This window comes from Dama dama, chromosome 30, assembly GCF_033118175.1.
Source record: "Dama dama isolate Ldn47 chromosome 30, ASM3311817v1, whole genome shotgun sequence".
NCBI lineage: Eukaryota > Metazoa > Chordata > Mammalia > Artiodactyla > Cervidae > Dama > Dama dama.
Genome location: NC_083710.1, coordinates 31,472,765 through 31,486,680, shown reverse-complemented (window position 1 = coordinate 31,486,680; position 13,916 = coordinate 31,472,765). Strand labels below are relative to the sequence as shown.

The 13,916-nt window shown below is 42.8% G+C and overlaps 1 protein-coding gene across 7 annotated transcripts in view; it reads right to left on the bottom strand.

The window, feature by feature from the left end:
• The window catches only part of STARD13 (StAR related lipid transfer domain containing 13), a 224,781-nt gene that overhangs the window by 11,895 nt on the left and 198,970 nt on the right, over nucleotides 1-13,916 (bottom strand). For 5 of the 7 annotated variants that reach the window (XM_061133700.1, XM_061133699.1, XM_061133704.1 and 2 more), the window contains 3 exons: nucleotides 13,189-13,362; nucleotides 11,894-12,110; nucleotides 1,825-2,023 (listed from right to left, as the gene is read on the bottom strand). In XM_061133700.1, the coding sequence (XP_060989683.1) occupies nucleotides 1,825-2,023; nucleotides 11,894-12,110; nucleotides 13,189-13,362 (590 nt within the window). The remainder of the gene's footprint in view (nucleotides 1-1,824; nucleotides 2,024-11,893; nucleotides 12,111-13,188; nucleotides 13,363-13,916) is intronic. The other 2 variants (XM_061133702.1, XM_061133701.1) reach the window with 1 other exon arrangement.

Here is a 13,916-nt window from a genome sequence, read left to right as displayed (position 1 = left end):
TCTCCAGTCTTGCTGTATTGCAGTTATCTATGTACGTCTTATCTCCCTAAGTTGTAAGACGCTTAAGAGCAGAGTTAAGTCTTACTCATCCATGTTCTCTGCAGTGCTCAGCACAGTGCCCTGAACATAAGCTGAAGTCAGTAAATGTTTGCTCAGTGAAAACAAACCCTGCTTTGATCTTTTTTTTTTTGCTTGTGAGTCTCAAAAAGAGCTGAAAGCATTTATCTCTTGGAAATAATCTGGCTTAATGTCAACCATAACCCAAGAACTGATTTCATGTAAAGGCTCATATATGCTACTTCCAAACCACAAGGGAGGTTTTACTGAAAAAATGCAGCTCAACCTCTTATGGCAGAAACATGAATTCCCTGTATTTAGGCTTCAGCAACCTGTATCACTAACTTGACCTATTCATTTAGACAAGATAATATTTATTTAGTGGGTCACTACTTTATCCTGTTTTAACAAGTGGTACTTGTTATAATCCTTTTTGTTTGCAATATTGCAAACTCCTAAAATATATTTAGTACAGAATTCTCAATAAGCAGGAATCTTCTTCGAGTTGGATCAATTTCATGACAAGGTCCATTTCATGCATATGTTGCTAAAAACTCAAAAATCCACAGGCTGAGTGTTTTTTTCCTGAAGAATTGAGACTTGGACCATTAAATACTTATAGCTGACCCTTGAACAACATGGTTTGACCTGCACAGGTTCACTTAACAGGCGAGTGCTTTTTCCTGATAAATACACAGTCAGCTCTTCCTATACTTGGGTCTTGAATTTGCAGATTCAATGAACTGTGAATCCTGTACTGTGTTTATGACCTGAAGTTGTCTGAATCCTCGGATGCCCAATTGAGGATACGGAAGGAAAACTGACAGTGGGACCTTAGTATCCTTGGGGAGTCCTGAAAGGAAGCCCATGTGAATGCTGTATAAACATAACAGTGCCGCTAGGAAAAAGCCACGTGTTCATTTCTCCTCCTGCCCTCAGCAACTACCTTTAGCAGGGTATGCCTTTAAATCAGTAATTGCTATTTTCAATTATTAATTATAGGGGCTTCACTGAGCATTATCAACTTCACATCACTTAAAAAGTTCTAAGTGAAAATATAAATTAGTTGAATTAAGCTTAAGCCTTGATTTGCTTTGCTTACTTATCATCAGTTAAAATGCATGGTATTAAAATACAATTTGCCCTTGATTTCTAGTCATTTTAACACTTCTGGATTTCATATATACCAAGGAAATGCTTTCTTTTGAAAAACACCTGTATGTAAAATAAATTCTATTGTGTCCCTTTTCATTTTAAGTTTATTAAAATTACATTGAAAGTTAGTTTTTTTTTTTTTTTTAATATATCTTAAACAAACCCCTATTGAGAGAAGGAAGATTTTTATGTCAAAAGGTATTTTCAAATGCATAAAATACAGCCTGGAGACTTTCATATCAAAGTGTGAACAAAGTTTACTCCTGTAACTTTTATATACTTCATGCATTGCTTGTAGGGTTTCCCTGGTGGCTCAGCGGTAAAGAGTCTGCCTGCAGTGCAGGGGCCACAGGAGACGTGGGTTCGATCCCTGGGTGGGAGATTCCCTGGAGAAGGGCATGGCAACCAACTCCAGTATTTTTGTTTGGAGAATCCCATGGACAGAGGTGCCTGGTGGGCTACAGTCCAAAGGGTTGCAAAGAGTCAGATACAACTGAAGCAACTTAGCACCCACGCATGTATTACCTGTATGATTAAAATTCAATCTATGTACCTTTTTTTTTTTAGGTGAATGGATGCACTTAAGAACAGGCTGGGCACTGTACCACTTACACTGGTAGATGTGGAGGAAGGTCTCACTGAGCTTGTTGGTGAAAAGAGGCTCGGGAAGGTCCCGGAAGAACTGCTTCACCATGTCTGCCACATCGTAAGCGGACTGGTCCTCATAGCTGACATTCTCAGGGAAGTTCTCATTCATTTGACGTAAGGCATGGATTCGAGATTTCACACCTGATTTTCGAAAAAGACCCACCTGAAACAAGCCACAGGGATGTGTCAGTGAGGCTGCCTTTGGCCCCAGATATTTTCTTCCTACGGCAAGCACCCGGGGGGTGACGGGAAGGCAGTGGGACCAGGACTCGGTGAGCTGGAATTGTGGCCAAACTAGTAACTTGTAAATTACTAATTTAGCTACTCTGGGCAGTAGTAGAACACTGACTTCCTCTCCCACAAAATGAAAATAATAATAGTATCCCACCTTACAGGGCTACGGAGAAAATAGATGTGATTGTGCTTTGTAACCTGTCAAGTTTTATAACACCACCAATGTTATTGTATTCATTTAGTTAACAAGTAGTGATTAAATACCCATTATGTATCAGGCATACTTATAACTTCCTGGAGTCATCAGTGAGCAGACCAGACAAAATTCCCTGTCCTCTGGTTGTGTGCACTTTAGTAGGGGTTTTGAAAAAGTTCTGTCAATGGAAGGTTTGATGGATACCAGATAAGTAACCATATCCAATGCCCCTTTGAGGGAAAGGTTTATTGGGAATGTGTTCATGAAACAAAATAATATCACAAGCATGTATTTTGGTCAAAAATTCTTACTTCTATGCTTTTCCCTCTCTAATCCTTGTGACATATATATGCTTCTCATATGACGCACCTACTACTCTAGCTGGTTAGTTGTTATGTATGTGAGTCATGGCTCTGGTGAGAATGATTCCTGAGTGGCTTTTCTTCAGACTTCAAGACATCGTCTTATGCCTCTTTCATTCTTAGCACTTAGACTCCTCTGCCTGACAAATAAATGGAGCAGTAGGCACCATGGGGATGATGCCCCAACAGGAACGAGCAAGCGGGAAGCAGAGCCCTGTGCGGATGGAGGGTCCTGCAGTGGTTTCCAGATTATGCTGTATGCTCCCCTCGAGGGGACCTGCTGCCACCCCAAAAGAACTGAGCTTCTCTGGGAGCCCAGGCTTACAGTGCATTAGTATGTCTGTTATTTTTAAATGCCTGCAGGGCACTGAGTTTCTCAAAACCGGTTCCTCAACCCTCCATCTGCACTCTTCTCATTCCCCAGGGGCTCCCTGGTTGGCCGGTTTCCACGCTCCCAGCGGTCAGAGGTGGGCGGCGGCCCGACCGGGAGTCAGCGCTGGCTGCTCTTCTCTGCTCAGGAGTCACGCCTCCCTGGCCGCTCCGCTTGCCAGGCCGGCCTCCACCCGAGCTCTGGAGTCTGAGCAGAGCTCTCAGTTGCTGCTATAAATGGAGAGCAGCCCTCACTCTTTCGAACTGCAGTAACAGCAAGGGAAGAATTCCAAGCAATTAGGGAATACTCGGGGTTTTGTTAGACGTCAGAGGCACGGAACGCAGGGGAAATTATACACCGCTACTTTTTGTGGCAATAAAGACAGAATCCTTAGTAATCCTTCTCTGCATTCCGAGGCTTACCACCCCAATTCCACAGAATTGGATATTCAGGCAGAGTGTCACTTAAAACATTAACTGCTTTCTTTTTGATTCTTAAGGTTTGGAATGCCTAGAAAATGCAGGAACGTTGCCAAGAAGAATCTAAAGAACATTTCTATTCCTCTGGCGACTACTCCAAATTTTATCAAAAGGCAGGAGAAGAAAGCATGTACTGTCAAAAGAAAAGTTCAAGGTGTCAGATAAGTGATTATCGGAGTGAGACCTGGCCTCAAAGTGTGTTTACATCTCTAGTTCTGGAAGGAGGCCCAGGACCAGGCCTCAGGGCCGTGATGCACACGAGTTCTCAGAAGCCAAGTGCCCTGGAGGTGAATTCCTCAGCGTGACTCACAAACAGGGTTCCTCCTGTTAGTTGGGAGTATTCCATCTGAGAATTCCTGTTATTATTGTTTCTGACAGTGGAGAAATACTGATTGTGTTCTATAAAAAGAATAAAGCTGACAACTGTGTGTGTGTACGTGTGTATGTGTGTATGTGTGTGTGTGTGTACATGTGTGTGTGTGTGTGTGTGTGTGTGTGTGTGTGTGTACATGGCAGGACCAGGTTCCTCATTGTCCTCTGGGTCTCGCCGGCATGGATTCTGGTGCATGTGAGGTGCAGGTACACACACATCCCAGGAACACTTTCTTTGCACTGTTCTGTCTCCAAGTTTCTTTCTAGTTTCAGCAGGTACTGTTATTTTAACAATTTGAGACGTGTCTGGAGCTCTCCAGCCACGGGCTCTGCGTTGCTTGTTCCGACTTCAGATCTCACAGGATGTCCAGAGGGTTGTCAGGTATTTATTTGTTCTGCCTCAAATTCTGACATTGATCTTCCTGTCCCACCCTTATCTTCCAGGGGACGTGGGAAATATCTGTGGATTCTGTGGATTTTTGTTGGAAGCACCAAAGGAATTTTTTTTTCCTAAGTCTAATAAAAGTAAAGGTGGTCTGAAATCAGATTCCAGATGGAGTACTGAGGATGGCAGAAGAGAGAGATGGGAAGGGCCCCTGTCTTAAAAAATGGCACTGAGCTGATGGAAGAACTGCCCTACTACCTGCCTTGTTATGTGACCGTGGGAATTTTCTACTGTTTAAGCAATTTGGGGGGCGGGGCTTCAGGTCCCTGCAATGGACAACTCCCTGGTGAGGTAAGTAGAAGCTTTTTCTGGGACCAGAGGGAAGAGCTTTTCTTATCCATCATCGTAGAGCAGCCAGGGCTGGGGGTTCCCAGGATTGCCAACCATCACTTCCTCTTCAAAAAGCGTTCAGAACTGTGATAAAATGTGTATTTCTGACTAGTTTCTTTTTGCAAGTAAAAAGTGGAGGACCAAAGAAACCACTGAAAATGCGTTTCTTCTAAGGGCACCGTGGTCATTGTGGCTGATGGGAGGCAACCCCAGGCCCTTCAGCTTCATTATGAAGAAGACCCAAGATGTGTGAAACGTCTTTCATTTGCTTCTGTGTCTGTCGCTGGTGGCCTGGTGACCTGGGTAGTCACATGTGGACCTACGTTTAGTTTAACGCACTGTGGTCGCCATTTTGAAATTCTTCGTAATCTCTACGCACTTTTCATTTTGCACAAGACTCCACAAATTACACAGCAGGGCCTGCTCTCATGTACCAGAAAGCATGGCTCCAACATCCTCTCTTAACAGGGAAGAGTAGTGGTCAGCAATGCAAAATCCATTTCATAAGCTTGTCTCTTGCACGTCATCTCTCATTTTCAGGGTAAAAGGATGAATGATGAGTGCCCCTCTGGTCTGGTTTTACTGTCCTCTCTCTTTAGTCTTCCACCTAAACACTCAGCTTTGAAAAGCAAGGACTCAACATGTAATTTAAAAAGACAGACAGACCCAGGAACATCACTCATTTTATGATGTTAGGTAGGCAGCAGGTTGAGGACACTTGTACTGAGTATGAAGTGTCTTCACGGCATAATTGGGCTTTTAAAACTTACTACTCCATTAGAAGGAGAGCGTGGGCATGAGTGCTACATTAGAATTCAAGTTTCATCTAAATAATGTTAAATTTCCTACTTGGCATCCTGCTTATGCTAATCCTTTCAGCACTTAATGATGTTTATCAGGACTTGTGTTTCCTCTTCTTTAGGGATGTGCGCCTAAAGAAATGAAGAAAGGTTGGTTTTATCCAGAGAGAAAGGTGCCTGAGAGCAGTATGTAGCGGGTTCTAATGTGGAGCCTTGTAGGTATGGCCACTCACTGCCATGACTCTATACTCATCAGGAGCTGGGTATAACCTGGGTATCATCTACCCTTCTGTGCAGCTGATTTAGGGCAGAAATAAAAGCTCAGCCAACAGAGCCTGGCTTCTTTCACACACTGCCATGTCTGAAATGATTCATAATCAAAGGTAAACATCCTCATTTCATCTCCAGCCAACTGCTCAGGTGAAAATGGATACACTGTGTTTCATCACGAAGAAGATGTTCTGTACTTGGGGATGTAGGTGGCCCTGTTTCAGGGCTCTGTCCGGCTGTCTTCAGCTGCTTGTGACGTCCTCCTGTTTGAAAAGAATGCTTAGAAAGTGTTCTAGTTTCATTCTTTTACAAGTGGTTGACCAGTTTTCCCAGCACCACTTGTTAAAGAGGTTGTCTTTTTTCCATTGTATATCCTTGCCTCCTTTGTCAAAGATAAGGTGTCCATAGGTTCGTGGATTTATCTCTGGGCTTTCTATTCTGTTCCATTGATCTATATTTCTGTCTTTGTGCCAGTACCATACTGTCTTGATGACTGTGGCTTTGTAGTAGAGTCTGAAGTCAGGCAGGTTGATTCCTCCAGTTCCATTCTTCTTTCTCAAGATTACTTTGGCTATTCGAGGTTTTTTGTATTTCCATACAAATTGTGAAATTCTTTGGTCTAGTTCTGTGAAAAATACCGTTGGTAGCTTGATAGGGATTGCATTGAATCTATAGACTGCTTTGGGTAGAATAGCCATTTTGACAATATTAATTCTTCCAATCCATGAACACGGTATGTTTCTCCATCTGTTTGTGTCCTCTTTGATTTCTTTCATCAGTGTTTTATAGTTTTCTATGTATAGGTCCTTTGTTTCTTTAGGTAGATATACTCCTAAGTATTTTATTCTTTTTGTTGCAATGGTGAATGGTATTGTTTCCTTAATTTCTCTGTCTGTTTTTTCATTGTTAGTATATAGGAATGCAAGGGATTTCTGTGTGTTAATTTTATATCCTGCAACTTTACTATATTCATTGATTAGCTCTAGTAATTTTCTGGTAGAATCTTTAGGGTTTTCTATGTAGAGGATCATGTCATCTGCAAACAGTGAGAGTTTTACTTCTTCTTTTCCTATCTGGATTCCTTTTACTTCTTTTTCTGCTCTGATTGCTGTGGCCAGCACTTCCAACACTATGTTGAATAGTAGTGGTGAGAGTGGGCACCCTTGTCTTGTTCCTGATTTCAGGGGAAATGAAAGAATGAAACTAGAACACTTTCTAACACCATACACAAAAATAAACTCAAAATGGATTAAAGATCTAAATGTAAGACCAGAAACTATAAAACTCCTAGAGGAGAACATAGGCAAAACACTCTCTGACATAAATCAAAGCAAGATCCTCTATGACCCACCTCCCAGAATATTGGAAATAAAAGCAAAACTAAACAAATGGGACCTAATGAAACTTAAAAGCTTTTGCACTACAAAGGAAACTATAAGTAAGGTGAAAAGACAGCCCTCAGATTGGGAGAAAATAATAGCAAATGAAGAAACAGACAAAGGATTAATCTCAAAAATATACAAGCAACTCCTGCAGCTCAATTCCAGAAAAATAAATGACCCAATCAAAAAATGGGCCAAAGAACTAAACAGACATTTCTCCAAAGAAGACATACAGATGGCTAACAAACACATGAAAAGATGCTCAACATCACTCATTATCAGAGAAATGCAAATCAAAACCACAATGAGGTACCATTACACGCCAGTCAGGATGGCTGCTATCCAAAAGTCTACAAGCAATAAATGCTGGAGAGGGTGTGGAGAAAAGGGAACCCTCTTACACTGTTGGTGGGAATGCAAACTAGTACAGCCGCTATGGAAAACAGTGTGGAGATTTCTTAAAAAACTGGAAATAGAACTGCCATATGACCCAGCAATCCCACTTCTGGGCATACACACTGAGGAAACCAGATCTGAAAGAGACACGTGCACCCCAATGTTCATCGCAGCACTGTTTATAATAGCCAGGACATGGAAGCAACCTAGATGCCCATCAGCAGATGAATGGATAAGGAAGCTGTGGTACATATACACCATGGAATATTACTCAGCCATTAAAAAGAATTCATTTGAACCAGTCCTAATGAGATGGATGAAGCTGGAGCCCATTATACAGAGTGAAGTAAGCCAGAAAGATAAAGAACATTACAGCATACTGACACATGTATATGGAATTTAGAAAGGTGATAACGATAACCCTATATGCAGAACAGAAAAAGAGACACAGAAACACAGAACAGACTTTTGAACTTTGTGGGAGAATGTGAGGGTGGGATATTTGAAAAGAACAGCATGTATACTATCTATGGTGAAACAGATCACCAGCCCAGGTGGGATGCACGAGACAAGTGCTCGGGCCTGGTGCACTGGGAAGACCCAGAGGAATCGGGTGGAGAGGGAGGTGGGAGGGGGGATCGGGATTGGGAATACATGTAAATCCATGGCTGATTCATATCAATGTATGACAAAACCCACTGGGAAAAAAAAATAATAATAAAAAAAAAAAAAAAAAAAAAAAAGAATGCTTAGCCTGAGGGGAAGGGGCGGAGCAGGGAGGCAGCCTCCCTCTCTGGGGTGAGAGGCTGAGCCTTGGGACAGCCCTAGAAGGTGGTTGGAGGGGACCACGTAAAAGGAGGAGCAGAGAAGTCAGTCAAGCGTGCTTCAGAGGAAGGGTATCCTAGACCCTTTGGTCCTGCACAGTCGTGGGGCTGGGGTCTCAAGATCCTGTGTAGACCTGAGTCTTCGATTCAGAGGAGGTGCTATTGGTGAAGGAAGAACACTTATCTGGCGGGTTCTCCTTCCTTGTTCTTTGGTCCCTCTTTCTTTTCTGATTCACTGGCTTTTATTTGCTTGAATTGGCTCTTAAATCTCTAGGAGAGTCTTCCTCCTGAGCCTGGTTTTCTTATTATGTTTCTCTACTTCCCCCTTATCACTTACTGTTGCTGCCTGCCTTCTCTGCAGGGGCCAGAGGGGGCCCTCTGTGTGCCCCCCACACCCTTTCCTGATGAAGGTGGGGGGTCCTTGCTGGCACGGAGTGCCTCCTAAGAGAGAGCCTGGCTAAGGCAAAAGTCCCTTTGACATCTGACAGATTCTTTCTTTTGACGGAGACAAGAGAAGGGTTGACTTGTTCATTGTGTTTACATTTACAGTCAGTATCCATGTCCACGAAATGAGCCTTTTTCTTATAAAGCTTTGCCAGCATACTGTTTTTCAGGGTGGTGGTCGTCCAGATTAAAAAAGAAAGAAAGAAAATAGTTACAGGCCTGAAACGGAGACAGGGAATAAGCATAAGCCAGGGTTGAGGGGGATTTGGTTCCACTTTCCTTCTCTCCATGTGAATGACTTTTGCTTCAAACAGGAGACTGGCGTCAATAACAGCAGCAGTGCTGGTGACACATGTTTATTTGGAGTCTACAGGGGGCACGACTGGTTTCCGTTCTACATAAAGACTATGTGGTGAGTAGAGTGGTGATATTACACCGCGTGTGTATCCAATCTTGTTTAGGAAAGAATTCAAAGTGACTGATAGTGATCTATAAATTAAGGATCATAGATGAGACCATCAGAGCAATAGGAAAATAAAGATAGAAAAGGAGAGCAGGAAGTAGGAATGAGGTTCACACACAAAATTCATGCATGCCCTCATGTTACATATATTAACTACAGGCAGAATGTGCATTTGGCCTCAATAATTCTCGCAGCCAATGTAGAGAGGAAAACATATCCAGCTGAATGAGCCTGCTGTACCTAATATAGACAGGTCAGTTTTCCCCAAAATAACAATGCTTTCAGGTGCTGGGGCCTGAGGAAGAAAAATTCTTTGGTTCTTACAGAGAAGACACCACATGATAGAACGAATAGCATCATCAACACAATCCTGACACTGAATCCATCAGTGAGTTGTTTAGGGCCACTTCTCAAAGTGTCCCTCAATGCCAGAGGTGGCATCACCCCAAAATCACTGGGGACAAGCAATTCTAACGGGTGGTAGTGAAATGCATTTGTTAAAAACTTGGACCCTGGAGATAGATTTTCAAACAAATGTTGGCTCCACCATTGCCACCTGGGGGCTAACCCTGCCCTGGGTGGATACGGGATTGAATGAGGCAGTGAGTGCAGGATACCTAATATCCCTGAAACATGCTGGGCACTTAAGAAAGGTTATAGTTATTGAGTGAAGAGTGTAGATGAACTGCGGCATTTACTTTAAGCATTCCAGAACAAACCCTGTTTTCTCTTAATAGTGCATTTGCTGATAAGCACTAAAGTCAAAGACTCGAAGAGAATCAGTCAAGAGGGAAGATGGGTCTCATATACCTTTATGAAAATTGAGAAGTTTGGAAAAATGTGTCTGAATGGCAGGCTACTCTCCACATAATACAATCCTGGGTCTACACTAATAGTCCAATAAAAGTACAGTTGAAGCTTCAAAGTCCTGTGCTGAAGGGCATGGTGGCAGTGCTTTTAGAACTGCAAAAGAGATTAATTAGAGTGAAAAGTGGAATCGCTCAGTTGTTTCCAACCCTTTGCGACCCCATGGACTGTAGCCTGCCAGGCTCCTCTGGCCATGGGATTTTCCAGGCAAGAATACTGGAGTGGGAAGCTATTTTCTTCTCCAGGGGATCTTCCTGACCCTGGAATTGAACCTGGGTCTCCTGCACCACATTGCAGGCAGACTCTTTCCCATCTGAGCCACCATGGAATTCCCAGGGTATGGGCAAATGTTGGAGCTCACCTCTCCAAAAATTTTTCTCAATAAAATACCCATAGACCTTCTACTTTTGATTAATGTGTGCCTTTGGTTAAAAGTTCTAAAATTAAAAAAAAAAATCTAATGCTTAACTATCAGCTTCATTGGATTGCTCTATTGGGATGCTACTCACAAATCAATTAATGTTGGGGCATCTGCCAAAAATGAGTGCTATTAGTTTTAGACAAGTGGTCTGTTGCTTTTCTTTCTGAGAAATAACAGGGAAACCATCCAGGCCATTTCTCAAACAAAGCAGCCATCACCACCACAAGGGTAACAGCAAACACGTTTACCCTAATGGTAACATCTAAATATGAAAAAATGTAGATGTGTGTATTATCTAAATTAAGAGTGGGAAGGGAAAAGGGAATAATGCATTGAGTTCAGTCAGTGATGGCACTGAATGCAGAAGTTACTCCTGTTCTTTTCCATTGAAAACTGCTATCTGATTCATCAAGAGACCATCCTGATTCTAAGTATGATCTCAGCACTGGGGTGGAGACGACATCGGTTCATGAGTTCGGGCAGCTTAGCTCATTCCTGTCCACTTAGCTTAAGGCCAAGGGTAAATCAATGAAAAGTGCAAATAACCTTAGTTTGGCACAGATTCTTCACATGGTATTAAAGAGGAAGATGAATAGAAGCCATTATAGGATAGTTGCCTGAAAATAGCCTCACTACTCAAGGTTGCAATTGATCAAGCAGAAACACAGCTTTTATTTTGGACAGAATGTCTAATAGAGAAACTAATGAGTATTAATTCGGAGGAGCAAAGGTCTGGCCTGGTTAATCATAGACTAGGTTGCACTCTGGGCCATTCATTGTCCACCACTGTGGTGGCCCCCACAGTCCTGGAGACGGAAAATGGTCTCCAGAAATTTTGTTCACCTTGAGCTTTTTAATCAACTCCACAAGATGAAGGGACATTTAACTTAGCTGATATTATTTTCATATTTTACTTGCACATTTAAAAAATATATAAATAAATTAAAAAATATAAATAGTTACAGTGCTGCTTCAAAAAAATTAATAAAGGGAGATATAAACACCTAATTCTAGTTTAAAAACAAACAAACAGAGATAAAAGAATGCTGTGAAATCAATGGTGGCATTGAGACCGTAATTAAAAGGAAATGCAGTAGATAGCTTTACTCCCAGTTTCCGGGGATCACAAATTAGCCATCACAGGTACAAATGATCAACGTTAGCTTTCTGCAGTCACTCCAGGGTGGCCTTCAAGTTGCCAGTGAGGAAACATCGTCGCGTGCCTTGACGAGGATGTCACCTGGTCAAATTAAACAGTGACCTCTAAAGACGACAGTGCCTTTTCTTTCCGAGAGGCATGTCTTGTCTGACCCTGGACAGATCTGGTCTGGCTGCCGCTCTGTGCTGCCTGGCCTGTGCCTGGGACTGACGACCCTACCTGATCGAGGCAGTTGCTGCGTAGATACCTCAGCGCTTGCTGGATGCTCTGTGGCAGGGGCTGCCCAGTTCTCTGGACGTGAACGATGAGGGGAACGCCAAAGACCACCTTGTCTCGATAATCAGGAACTTTCATCCTCTTCATGAACTTTGGAACTGCCCTAGAATTCACAGAAACCAGGTCATGCACGCCTCGTGGAGCACACTGCGGGGAGAGGCTGTGAAAGCAAGAGGGAAGCCAAGCTTTTGTTGGAACATCTGACAGGCGCCAGGGAATTCAACATTTCTCCCTTGATTATTCACATTACATTGGAAGGACTGTGTGTGCCCTGTGCCTATAACTGTTAGACAGGGTGATTCACGTTAGCAGAATGGATTTATGGCCCTGCTTTCAAATCAAGTGCTTGACATTCCAGTTTAACTGTAATGGACACACTTCTAAGTGATAAACACTTTGAAGTCCCCAATAAGACAAAACAAAACAAAATTAAAAACTACATTAGGAAGAAGAAATTTGGTTGGGGTTGGGGGAGAAAGAAGAGAAGATAAAATATTATGTTACTATCTTCCCTTACTTTTCTAGACCCAGTTGTACTTTATAAAGAAAAATTTAATATACAAGCATATGTTGATTTGACCACACAATCTGTAACTTTCTTATTATATTTTATAAAAGCACTGCCGATTCTTCTTTGTGCATAATATATAACATATGACAATTAGCAGCACATCTTATGTTTTTCCAAATCCATCAAATTGTCTAAAATCAGTCTACATTCAAGTTCCAACATGTGCTTTTGAGTTCCTTATTCCAAAGGTTTACTGCATAGTCTTGTTTTTATTAGCCAGTGAAATAAGAGCGGAACTGTATTTGAAGAGTTCGGTGTTCTCAGAATGAAGCAATGCTCTAAGTGTGGAGCTCTGCATTGGGCCAGGAGGTACAAGAAACAGACGTTTTCTTTGCAAACTGCCAGAATTACTTTATGGCAAGTTTATTTTTAATGTCCTGTTCACAACTGATCACTCTTTACTTGGAGCCTGACTGCCTTCCCTGGAAACTGACAGAGAACTACAAATAAAGCAATGCTTCCTGCAGGCTACATCTCATCCAGGCTTTGGCAGCCCAGAGGCAGACACTGAGGAAGAACTCTGCGCATTTTCTTTTTTTTCCAGGAGACTGGCAGTGAAGGCAACAAACAGATTCCTCAGAACTCAGAAAGCAAACACTGAAGTGCTTGCCATCACACACTGAGCCCTGGAATGAATGGTCCCCTCCAAGGCAAATGGGCTACGCACCACGTCCAGCCGTGCTTGTTGGACATGGAGTGCTTCTCCATGATGGCCGTGAGGCGGAGCAGCGAGAAGCGCTGGAGCAGGTTCAGCTGGCCGGCTGTCTGTCCACTGATGTGGGGTGACGCCGTAGATGGCTGCGGCTGGTGTGAGAGCTGGAAGCTGTTCCACCGGAGTCGCCTTTACCAGAAAGACCATCAGAGAAGCCAGTCACAAAGGGGATGGGTTTGTTAGAAAACATGGGATGTTACCCATTTTTAAGTAGCTAATCAAAATAGTTTCCGAGCCAAGAGAATCACAGAGCAAATGGAGCAGAAAGACACAAAATGCACAGAACAAACAGAAGAAACTACTTTGGAAGAAGTCATTATCTGTTTCATTGGTGGTGTTAGTTGCTCAGTTGTGTCCAACTCTGCAACCCTCATGGACTGTAGCCCGCCAGGCTCCTCTGTCCCTGGGATTCTCCAGGCCAGAATGCTGGAGTGGGTTGCCATTCCCTTCTCCAGGGAAGCTTCCTGACCCAAGGATCGAACCCAGGTCTCCTGCATTGCTGGCAGTTTCTTTACCATTGGAGCCACCGTTAGGAGGCTTAAATAAGTGATATAATAAATTTTTTGTGTTGGTTTATTCCTAAATCCATTCCCACAGTGTTGAAAGCACCTGAGACTGTGTGTGTAAGAGAGAGAGAGAGACATTCAGATAGACAGAGGCGGAGATGGAGAGCACACACATGT